The sequence below is a fragment of the Apodemus sylvaticus genome, chromosome 10 (genome assembly GCF_947179515.1).
Source record: "Apodemus sylvaticus chromosome 10, mApoSyl1.1, whole genome shotgun sequence".
Taxonomy (NCBI): Eukaryota; Metazoa; Chordata; class Mammalia; order Rodentia; family Muridae; genus Apodemus; species Apodemus sylvaticus.
This window is the reverse complement of record NC_067481.1, coordinates 52,121,897-52,149,355: the sequence shown is the minus strand read 5'-3', so window position 1 is coordinate 52,149,355 and position 27,459 is coordinate 52,121,897. Positions and strand designations below refer to the sequence as shown.

The window sequence follows — 27,459 nt, the reverse complement described above, 5'->3', positions numbered from 1 at the left end:
TCTTCCCACCCAAGCTTCTTTTCAGAGCAAATTAAGCAAGGAAGAAGGGCAAGGGAGAGCTTCCTCTCCTGTCTCCCTTTCATGTGTGGGGTCCTATGGGTTCTCATGGAGGCTCAGTCAGTTGACTCTGGCAAGGTCTGTCTGCTCAGACACCAACATGCACTGCTCATTCTCAACCATGCTCTGTTGCCACCAGGCCTGGCCACAGTGCACAGCCAGCAAGGGAAAGGCCTTCCCAGAGGAACCCAAGAGTCCAAGAGGACAGACAAACTGCAGTAGTCCAGCCCTTGGAAGTGAGCTGCTGAATCTGCTCTGGATCTAGTCAAGGGAAGACTTGGGTATCCCACTTAAAAAAAGCATCCCCCCAAAGAGACACCACTGTCCATCCTTGAAGCGTGATCCCATCCGAACCAGGCTGGCAGGATGAGCATTCCCAGAATGATCAAACTGAGCTCCCTGGGAAAAAAGCAGGGGTTTTCTCGGGGAGCCTCACCCAGGGAGAATTTAGGGGTTGAAGGAGGCTCACTGGGGAAGGGGGGTCAAACTGTTAATGAATATGGAATGAGGCAAGTATGGGACAGGCCAACCAAGGCTGAGCAGGAATGCCTTGATGTTGGCACCTCAGGTTGCTCAGTGGTCGGTGATGGCACAATGCAGAGTCCATGTCTTCAGGGGGCTGTGACTCCCACTCTCATTCTGGAAGTAGGGAGTGTTCAAGATCAGAGTTCTGTCCTAGATGGAAAGTTCCTCTGTGGTGATAGAGATGATGATCTGGGGACATCCAGAAGAGGCACAGGGGCTGGGTTCTCAGCCTGGCGATCCAACCCCCGTGTGGAGACCGTGGGAACAGGTATGTGAGAACCAGGAGCCCAGCATGGAGCCAGTAGTCTTTCAAAGCCACATGGTACAGAATTTGAGCCCTGGTCTCCTGTTTCCCTCTGTTTCATGGTTCAAGGATTTGAGCATGTCCCAGGAGAGACGGAAGGGTCCTAAGAAAGATGGGCTTTACGACCTTTCAAAGGGGTTCCTTTCCCTTCTGAGCCTATCTTTCCATTGCCCATTGCCCATTGCCATCTCTGAATCTGAGCCTGGAGGAAGAGGTGGCTAGTTGGCTGGATCTTCATGGGGTGTTGACATCATTGGATCACACTGGGGGTTGAGCACCAGTGCTTTGTGCAAGGTGTGCCGGAAAGGTTCATAGTCCTCAAAAGGGTGGGGGGCATGCTTGTGCTCTTGTGGTTCTTCCTAAGTGTTAATCCTTGTTGAGTTTGCCCAGTCAGGGAAACTATCCAAGTTAAACACAGCCCGCCCCCAGGTGTTGACTGACAGGAACACAGTTAGGATCCCAAGGAAGTTCATTATGAATCCTGTTTTCATCTAGGGAATAAAAACAGCATCAGTCAGCAACTTGGTCTCAGCTGGGCCTTGTGTTCCTGCACTCTGGGCTCCTCTCATCTCCGAACAAAGCAAATCAAGTGTCACTGTTGCTGAAGGAATTCCTGGGAAGGAGCCAGCACGGGTAGGTTCTCTACACCCACTATGATTTTGGAAAGTGACTTCAGAGAGACACTAGCCTCTGCTTGTGACCTTCCCGTAGCATTTTCTGCCACCTACTTTGTATGCCTTCCTGACACTCATGAGCCATTACTCTAACACCCAGCAGGGACTTTTTCCTGTGGCTCAGAATCAGATCTGCAGCATGTGGTTTCTGGGATCCACATACATAATGAGAATATGCAGGAGGAGCCCCCAGAGTGCCCCAGCAGAGGGTCTGAGATCATTATTAACTGACTGGTTAAGGTAAGGAGGTCTGGCGTCTCCCTCTTACCTACTCAGCTCAACCCCAACCCAGGGCCGCAGAGTTGTCCTTCCCCCACCAGAGGTGAGAAAGCCCATCCTGGCTTGAAAAGCTTTGCCTGTGATCGTGTTTGCTTCCAAGGCATCACTGACTCCCAAGAAAATGGGCTTCCCACTATGCGTGCCCTCTTCAGATACCCCACAAGCCTGTCTGACTACTGTGCTCCTCCTGGATGTCCTCAAGGCTCTGGCTAGTTATGATCCTACGGCCACGTGAGGGCCCCACTCCATCCCTTCCCAGTGTTCAGCCAGGACTTCCCTGGGACCTACGAAGGTTTCCCCAGAGAGGGGTTTCTAGTACCTTTATGGGAACAGATGCCATATGAAATATGAGATCATTTCAATAAACTAGAAGAGATACACCACAAATGAAAATGACAGCTATAGGCTTAGGTGTCCTGTGGTACTCTCAGATCCCATGAGGTCCTCTGTCATTCTCGCCTCGTGTGTGTGCAGGTGCGCTCATTCATGCTTGCATATTTGTGGCCCAGGGGCTGGTGTTGAGTGTTTTCCTCTATAATTCTCTGCCTTTAAGTATTTCTTAGAATTATTTTATATGTATGAGTATTTTGCCTGCATGTGTATATGTGTACAGTGTTTGTGCCTGGTCCCTGAAGGATGTAAGCCACAGTGGATGTGTGGATGTTGGGAATGGAACTCGGGTCCCCTGTAAGAACAGTGAGTGCTCTTGACCACTGGAGCCATTTTCCAGCCCTCTGTTTAAGTTTTCTGAGACAGAGTCTCCCCTTGAGCCTGAAGCCCACTGATTCAGCTACACTGACTGGCCAAGGAGCCCCAGGTCCTTCAGTTTTCACCACAGCCATGCCTGGCTTTCAGTGTGGGTGCAGAGAACACCAACTTAGGATCTCACGCTTGCACAGCAAGCTCTTCCCCAACTGAACCACCGCCCCGGCCCCATCCTTTTGAAACTCACACGTCATTCACAAGTGGGACATCCCTTGTACCAAAAGCATCATCGTCTAATAGGCAAAAATAAAAGGGGGCTGTTACCATGTCACCAACTTTGAGGTGTCCGTAGGCAAACACGATGGCGTTTGGTGGGGTGGCCACAGGCAGCATGAAGGCAAGTGATGCGCTCAGGGTACAGGGAATCATGACGTACAGCGGATGGATGCCGATGGAACGAGCCTGGAGAGACACACGACGTTGCGGCTCTCACAGTACAGTGCACACGGACGCTCCCGGGCCAGACTTTACAATCATTCCCGAAGGCCTGGGCTACAGTCCAACCTTCACATCTGTGTGAATCCCTTTCAATGTATCTTTTCTACCTGATAATTGCGAGCACAGAAGTCTGAGCTCAGAGGCCACCTCTGTGGAGGCCCTTTCGGCTTCAATTTAGTTCATGCGTTTTCTGGGGAGGGGCACTTACTGTGAGTCAGAAGCCGTAGTGGACCTCTAGATGGCATCGAATCCTAAAATGTACTGTGAGCCACCTACTTGTGAATATTTCCACGGGATCCCTTTGTATTGGGAACCCAGTGTCATTCTGTGTATTAAAATTAAGCTACATCTACTAGCACAGAGTTGATATTCATTGTGTTATTTAGCGAATAAGTAAATAACATAATCTAAATAGCTGCCAAAGAGACTCTTTATCACGCATGTTTCCACATGTAAACATGTCTGCAGAGATCTCACTGTAACAATTTGACATCAAAATGGTGGAAACTGACCTGATGGCCAGAAACCGCAGGATGCTGTATTCATACAGCACCACTCACGGTTCGCTTTCCTCATGTGGGTGTCCAGGCAGGAACATGCAGGGCCATACATGCAGGGTAGTTCTGGGCCATTTTACTCAGAGATTTTGGCTCTAGAAGAGCCTCCTTTTTTGGTATTTTTTAAAACTTTACATGCATGAGTGTTTACCTGAATGTATGTCTGTGCATCGTGTGTGGTGCCAGAGGATGCCAGAACAGGGTGTTGGACCCCTGGGACTGGAGTGACAGATGGCTGTGAGCCTCCATATGGGTGCTGGGAATCGAACCTGGGTCCTCTGGAAGAGCAGCCAATGCTCTTAATCGCTGATCTATCTTTCCAGCCCCATAGCAGAGCTTATTTTCAAAGGAGCCAGCTGCCTCCTTAGATTAAAGCCTGTATTTGCCCAGCTGGGACTATTTGTGCTCACAGGGTTCACAGGAGATGACAAAGCCAGACTTTGCTCAGGAGAGGAGCATCCCCATTGTGTGCCCAGCACCAAAAGACACTGCCCCCCAGTCCTGCTCCCTCTCCTCCCTGTCCTCCTCCACCTGTCTCCGTCCTCTCCCCTTTCTCCTCTCCAGTCCTCCTCCTCTTCTTCCTCTTCTTCCTCCTCTACATTTCTCCACTTCCTTAACCCTGAGCAGCCCGCTTAGGGAAGGACACAGCTACCTTTAAACACTTCTATTGTCCTTGGGAATAGGAAAAAAAAAAACAAAAAACCACCCTCTAAGATTTGCTTTTTTTTTTTTTTTAAAGTGGATGCCGCATGCTGCTTGGATGGAAATTTACCAATCTCAGCACTGGGCTTAGATCTTTTGTGAGTCTGTTTCTGAGCTCAGACTAATCATAGCCTTTTCCTGTTCCTCTCCAGGGTACACTTCAGTGGCTTCCTCGTTCAGGTTCTCTGTAGCCCACGTGTGTCTTAGGACTCTCATCACACTTCTAGGAGGGGACTCAGGTCTTCTGGTGCTTTCCTGAACCCCCTGAGGTCAGTGCTGCCTTTGATTCGGACAGAGGAACATAAGAACAGATGACAGCTTATTTCCCTACAGGCTTAGCTTCCTCCTTAGTTCCCAGCACACAATTGAGCTTGCCCATAGAACACTGGAATCAATATTTAACAGCCTTTTCTTCATCGCCTCCATTTTCTGTCTCAGATCCTAGTGACCCCTATTATCTCTGGGAAGTCTTCAGGCCTTCAGTCTTCATGCCTACCCTGCTGGAAAGACCTGTCCCATCCTCCCATTCTCAAGTCCCCCCACCTCCTGGGCTTCTTTCTGTAGTCTCAGTCGTTGATATATGCCCTCCTCCCACCATCTTGAAAAATAACCCAGATAGTTAGGTTAATATAATAGTTGCATGGTTGTTGCTTTGTGTGAGTGTGTAGTGATGTGTGTGGTACTGCTGATTGCACCCAGGGCCTTGCACATGCCAGACAAGAGCTTAGTCTTTTTTATTTTTGTTTGTCAGACAGGGTCTCACTAACTTGAACTCACCCTGTAGATCATGTAGACTTTGAACCTGAAACTATCCTGCCTCCTCCTCCCAAACCATCTGACCCACTGATGCAACAAAGTTTAAGCACCTGGTCCACATCTGATGCTTTGGGAAGTGGTGGGGAGCTACAAAGAAGAGTAGACCAAGCAGTGAGGAAGGGCCTCAGGACCAGAGTCATCAAGTGTACACAAGTCCACCTCAGAGCCAGAGCCACATCCTGGTCTTCAAGCCTGGTGAGGCTCCGGATCCGAATTTTACTGCTTCTCTAGAGACTCAGGAAATGGCCGTGGGCTCACAACTTCCCACAAAATGTTCTCCCCTTCCCTTCCCCAGAAGAGTTACTTACCATAGAGGCAAAGATAGGCAGGAACAGGGTGGTAGTGGCCACATTACTTGTGCACTCTGTGGTCATTGCAACAAGAGCGGACAGGATCAAGGTAATGACAGCGGGTTTCACTGAGCTCAAGGGTTCCATTTGTCTTGCCATCCACTCGGAGAGCCCTGAAGTCTAGGAAGCACAGAGACCATCATTTCAGGGTTCCTGGCTTACAGTTCCTCCAGGGTCCAAGGAGCTCAGTCCATTTCTATCCTCTCTCTTGCACATAGGTAATAATCTAATCTATCCCTACAATTTTCTTTCTTCCCCTCCTGCTCCCTCCCTGTCCCTCTTCCTCATCCTCTTCTTCCTCCTTAATCTTTTGACTCCTACAACTTTGCTTGTGGCTCAGCTGATCTATTAACTAGATTTAAACATCAGAAGTCATCTAAAAGTATCTGTCTAAATGTCCCCATGAGCACATCAGGCTCAACGTGCCTGCCTATACTGACTGGTTTTGTGTGTCGACTTGACACAGGCTGGAGTTATCACAGAGAAAGGAGCCTCCTTTGAGGAAATGCCTCTATGAGATCTAGCTGTAAGGCATTTTCTCAATTGGTGATCAAGGGGGGAGGACCCCTTGTGGGTGGTACCATTCCTGGGCTGGTAGTACTGGGTTTTATAAGAAAGCAAGCTGAGTAAGCCAGGGGAAACAAGCTAGTAAGTAGCATCCCTCCATGGCCTCTGCATCAGCTCCTGCTTCCTGACCTGCTTGAGTTCCTGTCCTGACTTCCTTTGGTGATGGACAGCAATGTGGAAGTATAAGCTGAATAAATCCCTTCCTCCCCAATTGTTTCTTGTTCATGATGTTTGTGTAGGAATAGAAACCCTGACTAAGACAGTGACCTAATTTAGAATTTGCTTCTTCCTCTGGGATCTGCAGCTGATGAACCCTTCACAGCTGCTGGGAGTACTCCCGAAGGGTTTCTTTCCTGATAATATCTTGTACCTAGTCAGTCACAAGTCACCCTAGATGGCTCTTCCACCTTCTCCCTCTTAGTCTTCCACACTCTTAAGGCTTAGAGGAATGACCTGGGCCAGAAATTGAGGATTTAGTCTTGGAGCTCTGAGATAGGAGGACAAGAACAGAAAGTTGGCAGGCAAGAGGCCAACGGCAGAGCCTTGGAAACCAGCATATTTGTGGGAGAACTAAAGAAGAGCCATGGTTGTTAAGAGGTGGTTAAGCAGGGACCATGGAAGAAGGAAGGCAGGGAAAAAAGGTCAAAATAGCAGCAAGTTCAGAGGAGTCAGATGAAGACTACAGAGAGCCCACTAGTTCTTCTCTCCCCCTGCTGGCCTCAGACCACCACTCAAGACGATAGAATGGCTGCTTTCAAGTATACATCTGACCAGGTCACTCTGGGCTGCTTCCCTTTGCCTTCAGATTCAAGGCCATGCATGCTATCCTTAAAGCAGACCTTAGAATGCTGGTCTTCATTGCCTCAACCAGGTACCTCTTTGATCTCATCTCACTTCTTTCCAAAGGCTCTTGTAGACACACTCTGATCTCTAGCCTGTCAACTCTTCAAAAACAGATGCCATGTCTTGGTGTCTTCTGTAATCTCTGTGCCTGGCCTATCATTAGGAACATACTAGAATGTTTGATAAGTAAAGGAAAATGCCACATGGGGAAAGGAATTGGTGGGTAGATGAATGATAGAGAGAGGGGTAACTAGACTGGTGAATTTGTTCATCTGAAATGTGTATTAAATTATATAAATATATGTTGGAGATATGGTTCGGTGGTATAGTGTTTTCTGTGAGCTTGATCCCCATCACTAGAGAAATAGCATGTGGGGCTGGAGAGATGGATCAGAGGGGTTGGAGAGATGGCTCAGCAGTTAAGAGACTGACAGAGGTCCTGAGTTCAATTCCCAGCAACCACATGGCGGCTCATAACCATTTGTAATGGGAATCCAATGCCCTCTTCTGGTGTGTCAGAAGATAGCAACAGTGTACTCATATATATGAAATAAGTAAATAAATCTTTAAAAAAAGAAAGAAAGGAAGGAAGGAAGGAAAGAAAAGAAAAGAAATAGCATGCATGTATTCATGGTATGCCAGTTTTGTCCAAGATGCTGGGAAAATTGTAAACACAATACAAACCAAGTCTATCTGTGACATCACATTTCTGGATGGGTGGAAAGATGGCTTAATGTGTTGGGTGGACGCAGACATGGATAGAATGGATACATAGGAAGGAAGTATTAAGAAGAAAATAGAAAGGAGAAAGAGAAAGAAGAGGGTGAATGAGTGGGAGGGGAGGCATGGAAGGGAAGGAAGGGAAGGAGGAGGAGGGTGGGAGAGAATGACAAAGACGAGCTAGGAGGAGCCAGAGGGAGGGCCTGAGGGAGAGGATGAGGATAGACAGCAGCCCCACACTAACTCAGCCTCTTTGGCTGAGGACATAGTTGAACTGCATTTTCTCTTAAAAGCTGATCTCCTATGCTACGTTCTTAGCTAGAGAAAAGTTTTGAAATCCTGAAACCATGTCAACAAAAAGGTCAGCAACTAGAGGATCCAAAGAACATGGTGCGAATATTCATAAAGGACTCCAGAGAGTCCTCCAAGGTGAATGCCTAGGATTCTTCAAGGCTGAAGCATCCTCAGCCATGCTTACCCCCGCAGGACACTACTCAGGATGGCAACACAGAGTCTCCTGCTTAAAGGGTATGCAGCTCTGTGGTGGAGACACACACCCAGGGATGCAATGCGGAGGAGTGGGGAGTACCTCACATCCTTTTGCCATAGCAAATCCTCCCCCCAGGAGCAGCACGATGCCCCAGGGAACTTTCTCTTGGGCGACTTTCCAGTCCAGCAGTGCTGGGGGATAGAACGGAGCTTTCCTCTCTGTGAAGAAAAAGCACACACATGTACACGTGTGTACACACGTTAGAAAGTAAGAGACAGAATCAGAAAAGATAATGAGGTACCAGTTCATGCCTGCATATGAACTGAAATTCTCAATAACCACTGTACCCTTTTCTGGGGGAGGATTTGGCTATATGCTTGTCTGAGGGAGGGCACAGTAAGTCAAAACCACCTTTTCAGAAAAGTTATTTGGTCATATATTTTAAAAACTATTTAGATGTTTTAGGTCATCTGTATTCTTTTACCATGATAATGACTTTTAGCCTAAAGAAGCACCTTTTGGGAAAAAAAAACAGCTATATCTAGATTATTTAACTTATAATCATGAAAAGTCCAGTGGAAAGATTAGGGAGGAAGGGTACTTCTTACCAGACCTGACACCAGAGTTCAATCCCTGGGACCCCCGTGGTTGGAAGAAGAGAAACAACCCCCAAGAGTTATTCCCTGACCACCACAAATGCACAATGGCTCATAGGAACACATGCAAGATGGGGAGGGTTTGATTTAAAATTACTTTAAAGAAAAATTCAAAATGTCAAAATACTCCACAGCAGGGTGGATATAGGACCCCTGTATGATGAAGTATCTGAGGTCAATTTGGCAGCCGTAGTATAGTGGGAATGCTTGTAGTGAAACACAGAGACAAAATAAAATGCTAAACAGTAAGGAGCAGGGTTCGGGCTGTGTGTGCTTGGATGACAGCTTTATAATGTGAAAGTGTATTACAAAAACAGGAAAGGGAGAAAAAATATTGACAGCATTTTGGAGAATTTGAAACACTTATACTTCTTGTGGTGTATAAATGATATTTTAAATGTTTAAACACAAGAAAAGATTCTACATGGCCTAGAGGATAACACAAGTATCTTAACAAACCTCCATTTCCCTAGGCTTTGAAATGTGGTCAGTCCTGTTCAGTAGTACAGAATTCTTGGCCCCCGAGATCCAGGGGCCATTCTATAGGGGCCCTTTGCTCTCAGGGCCATAAAGCCATGAGACAGACCTTACCTTCCTCAGTCTGGCTGCTGAAGTTGAACTTGGGCTTTTGTGAAGGTACGATGAAAAGCAAAATGGCCACAAAGATGGCGACCGTGGCATCCGTGATATGCCTGATAGGGAAACGCACATAGGAACTCAGTGATAGTCATACAACAGATCTGCCCCAACCCACAGTTCCATGTCTAAATGTTCCTTCAGAAAAAAAACAGGCTCTGTGAGGTATGAAAACTAGAGGCCCCAAAGGCTGGTAGGCTGAGTCTTGGATGTAACTAAAACCCTGAAATTCTTGGCCTCTAACTTTGGGTAAACTCTCCCCCCACACACACACCCCAGAACCTCAGCCCCCGCCTCCATCAGCCTACACTGCTCTATAGGTAAGCATTATGATTTCTCAACCATAAGATTTAGACTTCTCGATTTAGGCAGTCTCAAGGACTCTGGTACTAAGCTAAGTAACCAAGATGGAGTAGCCAGTTGCAGACAGCTACTTCCTCACCCACATCTCTGCCTTTACTAGGAAAGTCATTCCTCAACACTTCTTGTATATTTCTCTAACAGAGGAAGGAGAGAATCCACACACACGCCCCCCCCCCCAACTAGGTTTCTAAGCAACCGAGATGCATCTTGGATAGGTTCTTAACGAAGAAGGCAGAAACCAGGGCTCTAAGGAGCCTACTCGCAGCCCAATGAACATTCCTGGTTCAGCCTTATTGAGGACATGAGGGAGCCACAGAAACAAGTACAACCATAGTTTCATCCCGAAGACTAATTGAAAACAAATGCACCCCAAAGCCCACAGAATGGAATGTCCCTCGAAAGCCTAGCTCCGGAACACAGGGCCCAAGTTGTACCTTCCTCTTAATGCCTGTTGCTGACAACAGTGACATTTAGATAGCATTATCCTAACCTAAGGCTTCCCTCCATATCAACTTACTTGGTTTTTCCCTCAACCCAGGCCAAGGACAGCCAGCCAGGCATGAAGCCGGGGTCTCGGGAGAACCACAGGATGATAAGCAGGGAGAAGCACAAGAGCACATTGCATTCTGGGTAACTCAAGGGTCCCAGCTTCTTGTACTCCTCAGTCAGCACCTTGTAGGCAACCTTCTCAGTGTCCTTCTTCTTCCTCCCACAGCAGATGCAAGTTTTTTTTAAACTGGGCCATGTAACAATAAGAGAAGGGCGTCAGATGGAATGCCTCGGGGGTGGGGGGGGGGTGGGGGGAAGCTTCTGGGGCCTGAGCAACTCCCACCTTCCCTCTTTCTTCTTCTGATTTCTTTCTGCTTCCCTCTCCGCCCCCACCCTCTGCCCCAGATCGTCTTACAGAGAGACTGTTGAGAAGTAGAGGCTGAGAGCCTAGAGCACTTCCAGAGATAGGGGTGAGATGGTACGAAAGGGGTGGACCGCCACCTCAGACAGGTCACAGGGACAGCAGCAGGAGAGGCTAAAAGGCTGAGAGGCAGTGCAGAGTAGGGCGTGTGGCGGGAGGGTAGAACATGCTACTTGCAGTCATCATGGCAGAGTTGACAGAGCCATGGGCAAAGGAAAGACTGACTGTGCTCCAGGGTCCCCAGTGAGAGGGCTGTGGGAAGTTCTAGAGCCTTCATGACCCAGACCGGTACCATCCACGCATGATCCCCCAAGCTTTCCCATCACAGCCGCCTTCCATAGTGCTAAAGGTGTAAGACTAAGGGCTCAGGAGATGTAGAGTGGGCAGCATCTATGGCTGGGTCAGGAAAGAAGCCAATCTAGGCTCTACTTTGGGATGGTCCCTTCAGGGTGTTCCACTGGAAGATAGGCCTGCTAGGATGGCTTACCTGGCCTCCCCTCAGGTGGCGTTAACTTGAAGTGGTAAGAAGGAGGGGAACTTATGGGGGAAAGTGACTGGGTAACTGGGCTTCAATGCAGAAAATATGTCACACTTATGTCCCACCTCTGTTTACCTCAAAGCAGTGGAGCAAGGCCATTGTCCACGGACAGCTCTCCCCTCCACAACCCTTTCGAGGCCCAACATAAAAGTCCCAGGAGGGCTGTGCTAATGAAAAGGGGGTTCCCACAGCTGTGCTGAATGGGAACCACCTTGAGGGCAGTGTGACAACATCGGCCCCAGGGGCATGGCTGCCTCCCAAGGACACCAGGGCATCAGAACTTGGCCTCCTGGTGTACTTCAGAGTCAGGGAAGGAGGCAGCAGTGAGGATCTTGTGTCTATAGTCAGCTGAGACCGCCATGCTGAACTGAGGAAGGTCTTCCTCTTAAGACACTCAGTGTCGGGATGGCTCTGCTGGTGTGAGTGGGAGCCTCTCTGCCACCACTGGCTCCAGAGTCTATGCTTTTCTAAGCACAGACCTGCCAGTACCTGCCATTTAGAGACCTCAGACCTATTCTGGGGAAGCCTGATTTCCAGGATAAGGGATGGCCTTGGCATTTCTAGATGCCTGGCATGGAACAGACAGTGAGAAGCCTGGGCCTGCTGGTAAAAAGTGTCCCTGATAGCACAGACTCTGGGTTTAAGTGTGATAATCAGTCTTCTGATGCTGACCACTAAGATGGTGACACCAAACCCCCTGACCCTTGTTCAATGAGCAACTTCTCTGGGTTCATTTTATCTGGTAGCCCTTGAGATAGACAAGCAGATCCTATGGCTGTCCTGACATTCTATTAGGGACTACAGTGTCCTGCTGAAGAATAGCCTTCATTATGGTGAGTCACAGTGAAGTGGATACGCTGCAGAGCCACAGAGCTACCCAGAGGGGGATCTCTGGGTCCTCAAGCACCTCACCATGGTGCCAGACAGAAAGAACTCTCAGAAAGAACACTTGTCCTGTTTTCAGCTGAGCCTGGTCAGGATGCTTGAGTGCAAGACAGTTATAATATGTCACATCATTCTTAGTGGTCCTGGGTAAAAGTCTGTCACTACCCACGAACTCAAGCAAAACAGATTTTCTGCCGTGACTTGGATACTGGTACAAGTGAGGGTCTTAGGAATGATGGGGACATAAGGAACACTAGAGGCTTCTCCTGTGGCTAAGAAACATGATTCTTGGTTTTACCCCGCTTGGTCCAGGAGGCCAGAGATGCATAGGGAGATCGTGGGGTGTGCTCCTGTTTCTGCCGAGCTGTTCTCTATCCCGCGGATCTGGGATGGAAGCTAGGCTACCTGCAAACCGCACTGCACTTGGTGTCTGAGTCGTAGTGCCATGCCAAGGAAGACTGGGGCAGAAGAAAGCCACGCTCTCCCACTTCTTATAGCCAGAAGTCCCAATATATTCAAGGTAAATGCTGTTCAGAATTCCTGTGGTCCACAAGAACAGTGGAGGCTGCGCAGAGCTGAGTGAACCGCATCTGGGGCTGTCAGCTGAGCTTTCATGGCCCTTGTGTCCCTGTCACCTGCTAGATGGGAGGCTGATGGTGTCCTAATAGTCTTGTTACTCAGCCAGCTTCAGCTGCATACTTGACTTTAGGGCTTTAGGGACATCCAAGGCCATAGGAAATCCTCCTAACACCAGGATAGCAACCCTTGGCACGTGCCCTGGAGCTGACTGACTGGACTCCAACCTTAGGCCTAGCACTTCCATAATGTACGATATGTCATGAGCCATATAACCTCTCTCGCTGTTCTATCTGTATGTTGGCAATTACTATACTAGCACTTACTTTACAGGTTGTCATGAAAATTAAGTCATAAATGTATAGTGCTTAAAATCTGGCATGCAACGTGTCTCCTGTCCTTTCCTTTTCTTTTGGGTGTGTCTCTTGTCCTTTCCTTTTCTTTTGGGTGTGTCTCTTGTCCTTTCCTTTTCTTTTGGGTGTATCTCCTGTCCTTTCCTTTTCTTTTGGCTGTGCTGGTGGCAAAATCCAAAGTTTTATAGTATGGAAGTGCTCTACCACTGGGCCACACTCTAAGCTCTTGGGGTTTTGTTTGTTTTGTGTGTGGGGTGGGATGGTGTGTGTGTGTGTGTGTGTGTGTGTGTACATGCTATCGTGCAAGTGTGGAGGGCAGAGGACAATGTGTAGGATCAGTTCTCTCTCACCATGTAGGTATTGGGGAATCAAACTCAAATCATCAGGTTTGGCAGCGAGTCCCTTTACCTGCTGACCCCCTGTACCACTGCTGGCCCTGTGCTTTTAGTTTTTGAGACAAGGTGCAGGCTCCTTGGTGGTTCCTACCAACAGCCTTTCCTCCCAGTGTGGCACAGTCACCTTTATGCCACTGGTAAATGTGTATCTTTTAAAACAACAGCTTATCAAGGTGGTGGTAGTGATGGTGCATGCCTTTAGTCCCAGCACTTGGGAGGCAGAGTCAGGTGCCTCTGAATCGGGGCCAGCCTGATCTACAGATTAAGACAGCTAGGGCTAACAGAGGAACCCTGTCTTAAAAAACAAAATCAAATCAAATCAAATCAAAACAAAACCCAAATGAACAAACAAACAAACTAAAACTATTTGTCGGCCCCTCACCCCTGGTCATATTTTCTGTGCAAAGTCTGGCCGCCTCAAAGGTGACTCTGGTTGGACTTGACAGTGTGCCGGGAATGGGAAGGTAAACTTTCCAGGCGTGGCACACTGCGGGGGACACCACAGGAACTTGGTGAAGGTCTGAGTTTAATAACTCAGACTGTATCAAGAGGATCACTGTGACCTGGCCTACTAGACCCACGTGACCAAGCGGTAATGCGTCCAGTCATGTTGGCTTGGCATTTGGGGACAGGCTACTCTCTTTGGTTGCTTTGAACCGCATGGATGGCACATTTGTCCTTTCTCTCTGAGATGGGAGGTGTGTAGGAGTCAGAGGACCTGGTTCACAGTCAAGGGATGCCATTGGGGCACAAGGATAGGTGCCAAAGCTTAGGGAGAGGACACACCCGCTGGTGGCTCAGAGGAGTACGTTATTCTATTATTCTATGGTGAAATAGAGAGCAGGAAAAGCTGGAAAAGGGTGGCCCTTGAGCAGGTCTTCAGTGCTCAGGAGGTGAGCAGGTGGAAGGTAGGAAGTCTCCATCTGGCCTGGAACAATACACACAAAGATACAGCAACCTCCAGCTAGGATGAGACCGAGAGTATTAAGCCAGCAGGTCAGGCTGGAGAAACTGAGCCTGGTGCAAGAACTTTGTCGACTGGCCCAGGGCTCCAAGCTTGGTGCAGGGGTCTGAGACCATTGGATGCCAGCCCAAGAGCAGCCCACACTTACTTGGGTCTCATGTATAAACACAGGAGCCACAGCCAGGCCAGCACCAGCATCAACATCATGTTGGGAAAGGCAAATCCAAACCAAGTTGCATAGTTCATGACATCTTTACTGTCAGGAAACAATCTGAAAGGAGAAAGGTTGGTCTGTACTGTCACCACCATGCTGAGCGTGGGGTGCAGGCCAGGCAGGTGACCTCTGAAAGATGGGTCTGACTGCAGGCCACATAAATCTGGGGTCCAGACACCACAGTTCATTATTGTTGAGGACCCCAGTACATGGTCTCGGCAAGAGATAAGACTGAAGAATGAATGACCAGGGGCATTTCTGTGGATGGAGACCCTGCTGAATGTCTCATAAAAGTCCGGCCCAGGCTCTAGAAAAGTACGCCTTTGTCACACATGCACTCGATCTGGCTGACAGCTTAAGGGGCTGCATGGATCCCCTGAAAACTCCCTCTGTGTGCTTCTGAGGGAGACTTCCCTAAGGTCTTTTCCCAGAGTGGGGCTGGAAGATGCTCTCTGAGCCTTGCTTTCCTCCCTAAGCTGCCTTTTAGCTCTGTCTAGCTCAAAAACATCAAATCCCACCTAAGGCTTCCCCCCACTCAGCCTTGGCAAGTCCCTTTGTGCAGAAGAACTTCAGGGAAAGCTCTAGGGTTAGGATCACAGAAAACGTGTGGAGGATCAAATGACCCTAGTTACTGAATCTCGGGGTTCTGGCCTGACGAGCTGGCTGTTGCTCTGTCTGCCACTCTGTCCTTTGTAAGTCCCAGTCCCAGTGCCAGCTGTCGTTTCCACCCCTGCCCAAAGCTCTTGTCTACACAAAAGAGGCACCACCTCCTTTTTGTTCCTTACTATGATAATTTGTACATGCTTCAATTAACACATGTATTTACTAGGCTGCCTGAAACTCCCTGAGTCTGGCACCCTCAGCAGACCATGAAAAGCCTATGGTGGGGCCTCGACTTCTCTTTCCCCCATGATCTTCCAAGCCCACCCTGCACAAGGCAGAGCTCTGACACGGGATCTTCACAGCTTACATCCCCTTTCAGTCAAAGCGGGACACTCCTAGGCTGAGCTTACAGTGCACTTGAGGCCACCAATTGGTGGAATTATGTGGTGGAAACTGCACAGCAGTTAGTGGCCCAAGCCCACCTGTCTGTGCCATCTGTAGACCTTGGAGATCAGAGGTGCCCATTATCAGCCAATGTCAGTGAGCTGGTAGGGGCTCTTTTAGAAATGTCTGTTTTCTGTGAATTCCACCCACTGCCATTTGCCAGTGACTGTGCTGCCATTTCCTATGATGTTAGCTCAGAGTCCAGGCCACACTTCCTGCCTGAGCTAGAACCCTGAGCCACTGAAAGAAGTTGGACTTGCCCTGTGTCAGAGAGCCATCTTGTCCAAGAGCTCTAGCATATCCGGTCTGCATTCCCGGGGAAGACTCTTAGTGGGTGCAGGGGACATAAAGACTACATTGCTTTATCCTCTCACCCTACTAGGCTGATGACTCCAGGCCAAGATAGGGGGGAAAGAGAGCTGAGTAAGGACCTCCAGCCCCAGAGACCCCTGGTGATGTCTCCTGAAGGCACAGTCATGACTCACTCCTGCATCTGGCCCAGGAGCACCACGTTGGGTCCCGTCCCAGTCAAGGTGGCTGTACCCCCAATGCTGGCTGCATAGCATACACATAGGTTCATAGCCTTGAACATATTCTTCGTTTCTTCATCCTCGTGCTTCTGCTCACTGAGGTCTTCAAATACCACCTGGTTTCCTGGGGTGGACACGGGGATGTTAGCTATGTCAGTCATACCCAGCCACTCAAAAGCTCTTTACATTGCTGCTAATGTGAGATCCAGCATACACTTTGCCAGGTGCACATGTATTCCTTGGCTGCAACCCCAAATCGCAGTCAGGCCCCATCTACCTTCCCACAATCCCTTCCCATGGCTTCCTTGGGGATCTCCATTATACTTGCCAAGCCTAGAAACTTAAGGTACATATATATATCCATCTCCTGGCTTCTCACTGTTTCTCCAGGCCACTCCCTTGCATCTAAGGGTGTCTCAGTCTACCTCGGATGGCTCTCCTTCTGGAGAGGTCCTCCCTCTCTGAGCTGCTGTGCTGTCCAACCTCCCAAGGGCTTATCCTGAGGCAGGTGCTTTGGATAGGGGTACCCACTTAGATCATCATACAGGGCTTCACAAGAGTCAGTGGTCAGAGTGTGCCTGGTCACCTCCATGTTGCCTGGACCTCACCCAGGCACAGATCCCAAGGTCCTCCCATGTAGACTCCTGGGAAAGAACAGGGAATTGGCAGAGGGAGAGGCAGATCCTATCCTGCATCTTCCAAGTCCTAAGCCTAGTAGGAAGCAGACCCCAAGACCTATAAGAATAGAGCAAGGGTGGTGGGTTTTGGGAGAGCCAAGAAGGCAGTCCTGAAGAAAATAAATGTAGCAAGGATGAGAAGCATCCAGAAGGTGCTCAAAGATGCCTGAATGGATTATCAAATTAATAACTCATTGCTTTCCATCTTGGGACCAAGAGTGAGAAGCATCCGGCAGGTGCTCAAGGAAGGCTAAATGAATTAGCAAATGAATACTCAATGCTTTCTATCATGTGACCAGTTACAATCTCTGGCTAATGCTCTAAGTTTGAGTAAAGGTTCTTTCTTTTATGTAATAACTAAGACTAATACTAATAATACTAATACTAACAAAACTATTTTCCTATTTTTTTCTATGCATGTTTAATCCCTAAAACATGGCACGAGGAGACTTGGAAGGAGGAGGAAGCCACAGCATCTGGCAACAGCAGAGAAGGCTGTGGCTGCAAAATCTAAGCCAGAGTGCACCTGGCAACTCGCTGGCCTTGTTCTTGTCCAGCAGCTCCAGTGTCCCCTGGCTGGCATCCACAGCTACATTGGCGGCTACCATTTGCTGCAGCATGGCCTCCACAATGGGTACCATCATGGCCGTGGTGGCAGTATTGCTGATCCACATGGACAGGAAGGCCGTGACGAACATAAAGCCCAGCATTAGCCTGCAGAGGAGGGCAGAGAGGAAAGCCAGAGTCCCTCGTGCCCTACTGGTCACATCCCAGGGCCATAACTAGGGGCTGGAGCCACCCTTCTTGTCAACTCCAGACCAGGCATTCTAACATGGTGTGGCAGTTTAATCAGCCCTCGTTTCTCTTTCCCTTCTTCCCTTTCCCCTTTCCTCTTTGTGACAGTTAATTTTCATGGTCAACTTACTAGGACACACCTCATCAGGAAGTACAACTCTGAGTGTAATTGTGAAGGGCAGACCATGAGTTCATAGGGCTCTGGCATAACAGACAGATTAACCCCTCAGTGGATTTATAATGTGACCACATTATTGGGAAGTGGTAAAACAAAGGAAGTGGAGCTTAGGACCTCGCCGGCCATGGGACTGGGGCTGCATTAATGGTACCAGACATGAGTTCCATCTTTTAGAGAAGTCTTCAAGTCCAATCTGAAAGTGGTTAGTTACTCCCATAACACTTGTGTCACAACTACACCAAAGGCCATATGGTGGATAGCAGAAGAATTGGGGGGTAGTGTTGGAGATGAGGTGGATTTGATAAAAACAAACAAACAAACAAACAAAAACCCAAAACCCATTATATGCATATGTGAAGTTCTCAAGCCATAAAAGAGGTAGGGCCTAGTTGAAGGAAGTGTGTCATTGGGTGTGTCCTTCTCGGTGCATCTCGCACCATTGGCTCTTGGCTCCTCTCTTACTTCCTGTCTGGTGTAGGTGAATTTCTGCTACCACATACTTCTGCCACCATGACATTCTGCTCAGGTATATAAGACCAATTGACCTCAGACCGGCCACCATCCAAAGCTATAAGCTGAAACAAATCCTTTTTTTCCTTTTTAGGGATTTGGTCAGAGACATGAAAACCATTAACTACAGATTCTCTGCTACTCCCTCTTCTCACAAACATTGCTGATGCCAGTATTGCTGGCTCTTGGGTCAGCAGGCCTCAAACTCAACTGTAGCTCTAAGAAACTCCCATTTAGCGGGGAAGTTTGGCTTAGCAAGACCCAGAGCTTGGCAGGCCAGCCCACGTGTAGGTAGTTTAGCTTATCTACTTAGATTGAAAAGATCACCACTGTCCTACATAGTCTCTCCTCTCCTGAATCCCAAAGACGGACGCAGAACCATCCTGTCCTACCCAGAGGTCACCCTTCCACCCCCTCCTTGGATGCCCCTGCTCCCTTGTTCCAGGGTCCCATGGAGAGCCATATAGCTAGAGAAAGACGGTGTGCTTACCGCGAGGGCTTGGTTCCCACAAAGAGCAGCATTCTCAGGGCAATCCTCTTATGAAGGTTCCAGCGTTCTACAGCCGCAGCCACGATGAGACTGCCCAGGAACAGCATATTGGTGTCCTTCATGTATTGGACACATACCTGGAAGGTTACAGGAATGTCCCATCAGAGAAGTCCTCAATCACATACAGCACGGGTCCAAAGCTGCTACTCAAGTCCTCTAGATAGCTAAGCAAGCCAGATACTGATTTCAAAAGCAGCCTGGAATGATCTGTCTTCATACTTGTTCTTGAGGGGTTCAGTTCTGAACGTCTGTAGCTATTCCTAGGCCTCAGAAGCTTAGAGGGACTCAGAGGAGGAGGAAGGTACATGGGAGGACCAGGAAGTCACCAGCTCCTGCTTGACTTACTCACCTGCTTGGAGTCCAGAATCTTCAAAAGTGGGAAGAGTAAGACAGGCAGGAGGGAGGTGATAGCCACTGGGATGACATCTGTGCACCAGTAGACAGCCATGAGCATTATAACATAGGCACACCTGGCAAACTGAAGAGACAATTCTGAGGTTCCACAGGCTTCGCTTCTGTATACCAGCTTCACAGCAGGGCAGCTGTCTCTGTGATGGGGACAGCTATGCCCTGCTCCTGGGCAGTGTGGCTTTCCAAGGCTCAGGACGGCCAAGAAGAGCCAGGATGTCCCCAAGTCCAACCTTTCCCTGCCCCCCCTCTTTCCTTATGTGTGGTCCTAGCACCACGATAAACACACAAATGTTCTCAAAGAAAGACTGCACCCCATAAACATCCCAGGACACCTCCCTGTTGGCTAAAGAAGTGTTTCCCAACCCTGTGCACTGACATCTGGGGTGGAGACAGATCCTTGTTGTGGGGACTGTTCTCTAAACAGTAGGGTGTTTAGCATCATCCTTGTCCTCCACCCAATAGACTCCAGTGGCGTTCTCTCTAGTCACAACAAAGAGTTATCTTCCTAAAAGACCGAAGTCTGAACCGGGCTCCGTGGCAGATGCCTGTAATTCTAGCATCTAGAGGCTGAAATGGGAGGATATTTGCAAATCTGATGTCAGCTTGGCCTGTATGAGCATGACAGCTTGGACTACAAGGTAAGACCACTGAAACAATAACAAAGCTACGGATCACATGACAACCAAAAATGCAAGGATTGTCAACATACCTTAGGAGCAACTGTCAAATGCCACTGCCCTCCATTTTAGGCACCATTTCATTGTCTATTCTGTGAGATCCAGTGGACTTTGTCCCTAGCCACTGTTTGTCTCCTTAACCTCACTAGATTACCCTAAAAACCATTTCGTATCCCCCAAAAACATGTCTACAGTCCCAAGGTTCCGCACCCCTTTGGAACAGGGTATGTGAGCTTTGGAGTTACTATGGTTTGTGGGAAGGACCCATTTCCTGTGAATAATGAACCTGTAGATGCCACCCCTCACTTATTAGTCTACGGCCAGAGAGCAAAGGTGAGCTTTCTCTTTATCTCCTATAGGATGAATACTGGTTGAAAGCCATTGATATGAGCTCCAGGGATGGGTGATAGAGGGGATTCCTTTGGGGCATGGATAATAAGGAGGTATACTGTAGAGAAATTTTAAGTAACGATGCTAAGTCAGCCTGTGTCTACCATCATGTTATAGTAATTCTAAACATTGTCATTAACGAGTCTCCTCCATCTCCCAATCTTAGTTCCTCTTTTCCCATCCTTATCTGTAAACTGATGACTTCAGAGGGGCCGTACAGAAGGTGTGACACCCAGAATCTCCTTAATAACATTTATCCTCAGAACTCAGACAGTAGATGTCCTAGGACCTCCATGGAAGAGGATAGACCACTAGGCTAACTGACTCCTCATTTCCACCCACTAGCAGGAAGCCCAGGAGATGTCTCAGCCCTGATGAATCAGTTAACATGCTAGACCCTTGCTAATGCAAACCCCACAGTGTCCACAGACAGTGCAGAGTAGAAATAGGATGTTGGGAAAGTCTGGGGAGGCAACTGGAGAGAGCTCTCAGTCGGGAAAGTCTTACCCTTTTCGCAGGGGGCCTGCACTTGATCCCTAGAACAAAGGAAGACACCAGGTTCTGTGGCACACACTTGGACCAGCACTAAGAATGTGGAGACAGGCCAACCCATCCTGGGTGGCCAGATCCAGGCCACTGAGAGATTGTCTCAACAAACAGCTGGATGGCAGCTGAGGAACCAAGCCTGATGTTGATGTCTATCCTCCAAATATGCAAGCACGCGCACACACACACAAATAATACACTAATGTCTAGGGAGGAAGTAGCAACCTGGGAGAAGATGATGAAGTCTAAGTAAATTTACTGCACTTCCTTGGAACTGAGAAGGTGTCTGGAAAAGCACCTGGAAGCTGAGACAGAAGTGGGCACTGCGGTTGAAAGGCCCACCCTCAGCATACAGAGGTGACCAGAAGGCACACGCATGCCCAGTGTAATCGGCCAGCACTGAGAGATCATCTAAGGGCACTCACAGGCTGGTCTGCAAGGGGCACGCTCGAAGCCGTATGTCCTTAGGTGGCATCTTTATCATCAACCAAGGCAGAGTGATGTGGCTATGACATCATTCTATGATACAATCTGATAGAGCCACAACTGGAAATATAGACCAGTGATGAGTGAGATACAAGGTATATGATCATTAAAGTTGTCACTGGCTTTATTAAAATGGGTTTCAGAAGCAGAAGAAGGCTCAGAGAAAAGTGGATCAGAGGGGAGGCCAGAAGCAAGCAAGGAGGAAGAGAAGAAGAAAGCCTGAGGGGGGGCGCGGACCACAGAGGGCATCATCCGGTGGGGACAGTGAGGCTCAGGGCCACAGACGGCAGTGCGTGCTCGGGGCATCATCCGGTGGGGACAGTGAGGCTCAGGGCCACAGAGGGCATCATCCGGTGGGGACAGTGACTGACTCTCTGTCCTGAAGTGCTCTGTATCTCTGGGTTTCCTTGCCCAGTGAAGGCGGCACAGTGAGTGGGGGCAGGGTGCTCCTTGGTGGTGAGCATAAAAAAGGAAGGAAAGAGAGAAAAAGTAGGGAGCCTACGACCCGGGCTTCCAGGCTCCAATCCACTTGGAGAGAAGGTAGAGGAAGACTACATATCCCAGTTGGGAACCTAGCTCACTGAAATATACATTCCCCCTCTGTCTGTCTGTCTGTCTGTCTGTCTCTCTCTCTCTCTCTTTCTTTCTCTGTGTGTGTGTGTCTGTCTTGAGAGACAGAGAAGAGGACGCACACGCGCGCATGTGTGTGTGTGTGTGTGTGTACACCTGTGCACATGCATATGCACATGCCAGGAATAAAGTGGGATCCTGGATATACTGTCCTCTACCAGAAAGGTCAACCAAGCAACTATAATTATTCCAGGGAACATCACTCCCCGCCAGCACAGCTAAAATCACAGCTTCCTAACCTGGATGCCTCCCACAGATAGGAATGGCCCCTAACGTCTGGATGCTTGCTAACAGTGGCCACTAAAGAGCCATTACAGCTGCTCTGCTCTCCTCAGCCCATGCGGAGCCTCGCTCAGTAGGTTTCCTTTCCCCCATCCTAGGAGCCAGAATGATCCCCTTTTACTCCCAGAATCCAATCACCCGATTGTACCCATCAAAGCACCCGGGCCCGGAGAGCAAAGGGTCTTGCTGAAAGGCACAATGTGAAGTGAATAGAAGTCCACCCGAGGACACCCCTCTCCTCTCAAAACCTTCTCTGAAGAGTGCCACTGTTTCTCAAACCTGCCTGTGGAGGGGAAGCAGGATCCGAGCAAGGTTTCCTGTCTGGGCTGAGAGTGAAAGGGCTAAAAGAGGAGATGGAGGAAGGAGCAGCCGCTCCGGCAGCCACAAAAGGCTTCAAAGAGCTCTGGCCTGGCCAAACTGGCGCACACAGTCTAAGAGAGCCTGGCCAGGGCTCCCGCCCTCCCCTGCTCCGCAGCCAAAGCCATTCATTCTCTCCCTTCCTCCCCGGAGCACTAGGAGGCCAGGAAAGGGGACACTGCTTCCCTATAACCCAGTGCCATGCCACCCAAGGCGTGAGCTCTGGGAACATGTCCTGCCTGCTGCCACAGCCACAGCAGGCGGTGGGCAGCGCCCGACCTGCCTTTCAGGCTGCAGCAGGATTTGGACTCGAGAGTGACTTCCTTGACTTCAGAGCTAGAAAGAAATATAGATAATGGATGGAGAAACCGAGCTTCAAAAATCAAGGCCAGATTATGGCAAAGGCGGGATCCACACAGGTGACCCTCGTGTTCCTGCAGTTCCCTGGCTGAAGGCATCTCCAGCTAGGAAATGTCTCTTTCTTAGAGAAGACGCACAGAGGGAAAGCCCAGCCCTCGGAGTGCCTACTGGCTAGAGCATTATCTTTGAGCTGAACTAGCGTTGGTTGTGCCCTCTGGGAGGAGATTCTGAGTCAGGCTAAGCCTGTCCGGGTCTGTGTGGTTCAGATCTGTTCTAACGTACGTCCAGGTTTCTGTGTTTACCCGGACGGCTCTTGCGCCCTGAAATTGGTGCACTCTAGGTAGGACGTGTTCGCCTTAGGGTCTCTGCGTCCCTCGGATTCTTTGCAGAGCACCTCCTATCTGGTGCCTGGAGTGTCTGAGCACGCGCCCAGGGGAGCTTGTCCCCACGGAGGAATCCGCACGTTCCAGCTCAGCATTCCCGAGTTCCATGCCCGTTATTGCACTGGGCACCCGGGTTCCGCCAGGCTGCCCAGACACGCAACTGACCTTGTCAGGTACCAGAATGATGAGTGGAAGCAGCAGGATCGGGGTGAAGAACAAAATCACGAAGGACTTGAACTTGTTCACACAAGTCTTCGCCGAAGCCATCGCGTGAAAGGGAGATAGACTGGAGGGAGAAAAGATTGCGAGGCAGCTACAAGCTTCACGAGCTTAAAAGGGGGCCGCGCGGTCCCACCGGATTGGGGGCGGCTACAACTCCGCCCCCCACGGCCGGGCCTCCCTGTGGTCCTGGGGCGGAGCCACCCCCTCGGGGTTTGTCCCAGGACTCTGCCACCCTGCGGCAGAGGGAGGCGTCTGCAGATTCCAGGGCTTGGTATCAGCCCTCTATGGAGAGGACTGGATCCTGGCACCCCACGGCTCGCCAAGCCCGTTGGCGCTGCTCTGTAGTCAGTACCATGCAGGTGTACTGGTCAGGGTCTGCCAGCTTACGCGTGAGGATCCTTTATGTACACTCACCTGCTCTCTCCTGAGCTCCGGAGTGTCCCAGATGAAAAACTCCACCAGCCTGTAGGATTCTCAGGCTTCTCTCTCCAAAGCGCTCTCCTTCTCATCCCTATCCCGGAGGGGTGTCTCTTAGAGGCGATGGCCAAGCCCTGCGCCACCGCGGACCTCTCACCTCCAAGATCCGCTGGCTTCCCCCTAGCGTTAGCCCGACTCTAGCCATAGAACCCATTTCCCTCCTCGTGCCCTCTCCCACCCAGCGCACCCTAGGCGCTCTACAGGGACCGCTAAGGAAGGTGGTCACTGTCCTCGCAGTCCGAACGACTTTCACCCTCCAGCGGACGCGCTTGCGCAGCCGGCCGTCTTCGCTCCAGGCACCCGTAGTTGCTGCCGCCCATGTGCGGACCACCTCGCTAGTCGTGCCGTTTTATGGAGAGAGAAGAGGGGACATAATCCTGCCAACGGTGAGAGAGGCATTCATTCATTCATTCATTCATTCATTAATCCTCCCTTTTCCAGATGGGTGTGCCGTACCTGTTGTGCTAAGTCCTGTTTGGGACACCAAGACAAGAAGGTGCAAAGACATGATTAGCACCTCGGTGACTTCTTTCTCTCTTCTGCCTACCAATCATTCTCCTCTGGGGAGTCTTATCCGTGCACCACAGACTACTTCTTAGACATTACTTGACACATGGCTGAGTCCAGGTTCCCGTACAGTGTCAGTCAGCTCTCACACCGATCAAGATGCTACCTAGTTGCTGACACTGTTAGTGTGTTGGGCCTAGGATGGCTGCTTCTGTTCGAAACATGGAAACCATCGGTATACTCTGAACTATATACAGAGATCACCTATTAGCACGGCGTTTACACTGTTAGGTGTTGCAAGCAATCTAGAGGTGAAGTAAAGAACAGGTTATATGCAATTGCTACGAGTTACATGAGACTAACCTCTCCTCCCACTTCTCCACCCCTAGCCCTGCCACCATCACCAGGAAGGAAACTACTGAACTTCCCACCTTCTCAGCCTGTGGATGTCAGAAGTCCTAAAACAGAACACACATTTGTATCAAGAGCTTGACTCTGTTCCTGCGACCTGTCACCTTGTCCTCAAGTCTGCAATTGCTGTCTTTAGGCCCTCTCTATTTTTGGTTTGTTTGTTTGTTTGTTTGTTTCAAGACTATGTGTATGAGTATTTCGCTTGCATGTATGTTTGTGTACCATCGGCATGCCTGGTAACACCAGAGTCAGAAGAGGGTGTCAGAGTTCCTGGAACTGGAGTAATAGACAGTTGGGAACCACCATGTGGGTTCTGAGAACTGAACCCAGCTCCTCTGCAAGAACAGCAAGTGCTTCTTTTAACCAATGAGCCAGCTCTCCAGCCCCTTGGAGTTTTATTTAATCTTGGCTTTATTTATCACAATGTGCCACTCAACGCCCTCTACTGGGCCTTATTCAGGAGAGTCACTCAAAGCTTTTTGTCTGGGATATGTGACGCAGGTCAAGGATTCTGCTGTAATTCAAGTGCTTTGAAGGGTATAACAGAGTCAGCTAAATGCTTGACTCCATACTCCATCCCAGTGTGGCCCTGGTGCTGGTTTCCATTCTCGATTCATCATCTCATCTGTAGAGAGAATCACACCAACTTTGATTCCCAACAGCTGTTTTTAAGACCCGGAGTCAATGTTCTGAGTGTTTAACACAGGTGTATGGCTTACAGTCAGCAATCAAGCATTTGCTCTTACAATAATATGAGACACCCTGTGGGTGACCTTGGGATCCTCCAAGGACCCGAAGGCTTCATAGAGGAGGCAGCGTTAGAGTGGAGACTTCAAGGCAAAGGATTTGCCAGACAGCAGGGAAAGCTAGTCAAACCATCACAGAGTTTTCTCTCAAACGTGGAGTTCAGATTTAAATTACATATGTATGTTTATATTTACATATAAGGGGTCAGTCATGAAACCCAGAAGACCCTGGGGGAGAAGTAGCACTACTCAAGGTGGAAAGAGAGTAACAGGACCCATGATGTGATGTAAAAGTAGGCGGGAGGACTGCCTGAGGAAGGAAGGAAGCCCACGGGAGGAGGCACGGAGATGGCAATGGAGGGAAGGGACAAGCAGAAACCAATGACACACATGCACGAGGATGCCATATTGAAACCCATTACCCTGAAAGCTAACCTAAAAATCAGTCAAAAGTAAACATCACAAAGCAGTTTATCCAGAGTAATTCAGAGATATCAGAAACTAGTGTCACAACAACAAAACACAAAACAAGGAGTTTATACCAGGTACATGGAGGAGAAGACTACCACGCCTAGCTTTTACAAGGATGCCGTGGACCAAACTCAGGTACGTATACTTGAACAGTAAGCACTTTACTGAACCATCTCTCCAGCACCCTGTACCCCTCAAACAAAATTGAAAGTAGTCAAGAACAAAGGTAATTTTAGAGAAGAGTGGATTTTGTAGAAATCTATCTGAATCACTTAATACAATTTCAATCTTAAAACTGTATTAAAAGCCTACTGTTAGCACAAGAGTTTTATTAAGTGTCTCATCAGTAGTAGATAGACACTGAGGGATTTCTCTCGGATTTCAAGAATGGCAAAATTATAATGTATATTCATTAACTATTAGAAATGAATAGATAATAGAAAACAGTAGTGTAAATGTAATGAGCCCATGCTTCCATGGAAATGATAGCAAAGAAGATTGCAGGGACAGCCTATGCATTCTTAGCTGATGTGCAGGGACAGCCTATGACTCCTTAGCTGATTGCAGGGATAGCCTATGCCTCCTTAACTACTAAATTTACTAGCTTTTTAGCTATACAGACATTTGCTTCTTCACAAAATATAGTAAACACACATTGGAAAACTTGATCATGACTTCTAATAAGGTAACTTCTGAGTTTTTTCTTTGTGAGTCCTATGTATTTCTAGAAACTCGTCATGGACTTCATCTACGAGTGCACCTCCATTTACCAAAGGGATGTTCCATCTTTGTCCTGCTCCACAAATAAATCCGGCTGCTCATCACATTGCATCCTAACAAGAGCAGAGATTTTTTTTTAAATGGGCTTTCATGACAACTTATAAAGCACACAAATTACATCGCATCTCTATAATCTCGATGAAGGTGGTGTGACCACATCAGTAACCTTGTCTCAGCATGGACTTAATATCTTTTTAAAGATTTGACGTTTATCTTAATTGCATGTACATGTGTGCTGGATATGCACATGTGCCAAAGGAAGCCAGAAGTGTCAGGTTCCCCCTGGAACTTGAATAACAAATGATTGTGAGGCAGCCAAAGTGGATGGGAACTTAACCAGAGTTCTCTGTAGAGCAGCAAGCATTCTTAACTGCTGAGCCATCTCTCCAGCCGCTCACTCTCAACTTAAAAAAATAACTCTCGAAATATAAATTGAAACATTAAGGTTTATTTATTGAA

General features: G+C 48.8%; 1 protein-coding gene across 5 annotated transcripts; it reads right to left on the bottom strand.

Moving 5' to 3' along the window:
- Positions 1-24,117, bottom strand: Slc13a5 (solute carrier family 13 member 5). 5 transcript variants are annotated; one of them, XM_052195682.1, is made up of 13 exons: positions 24,023-24,117; positions 23,552-23,672; positions 19,214-19,342; positions 18,805-18,941; positions 17,358-17,545; positions 16,110-16,278; positions 14,512-14,634; positions 10,260-10,478; positions 9,335-9,435; positions 8,187-8,305; positions 5,426-5,587; positions 2,869-3,006; positions 1-1,377 (listed from the first exon to the last, which is right to left on the bottom strand). In XM_052195682.1, exons 1-13 carry the CDS (start codon positions 24,115-24,117, stop codon positions 1,246-1,248), a joined length of 1,833 nt encoding a protein of 610 aa, XP_052051642.1. In that variant the 3' UTR covers positions 1-1,245. The 5 variants fall into 5 exon arrangements, with proteins under 5 accessions (XP_052051642.1, XP_052051644.1, XP_052051646.1 ...); XM_052195684.1 differs by lacking the exon at positions 24,023-24,117 and having other exon boundaries at positions 17,358-17,494; positions 23,552-23,697; XM_052195686.1 differs by lacking the exons at positions 2,869-3,006; positions 24,023-24,117 and having other exon boundaries at positions 23,552-23,697.
- Between the last annotated feature and the right edge of the window lie 3,342 nt (positions 24,118-27,459).

Excerpts from the sequence above, each read along its gene's own strand:
- Slc13a5 (XM_052195682.1), bottom strand. The coding sequence starts at position 24,117 with ATGAGAAGGAGAGCGCTTTGGAGAGAGAAGCCTGAGAATCCTACAGGC. Across the intron at positions 5,588-8,186 it reads CTATGGCAAAAGGATGTGAG|ACTTCAGGGCTCTCCGAGTG; the intron begins GTACTCCCCACT and ends TGTGCTTCCTAG. Across the intron at positions 3,007-5,425 it reads TGCCTATCTTTGCCTCTATG|GCTCGTTCCATCGGCATCCA; the intron begins GTAAGTAACTCT and ends GTGTCTCTCCAG.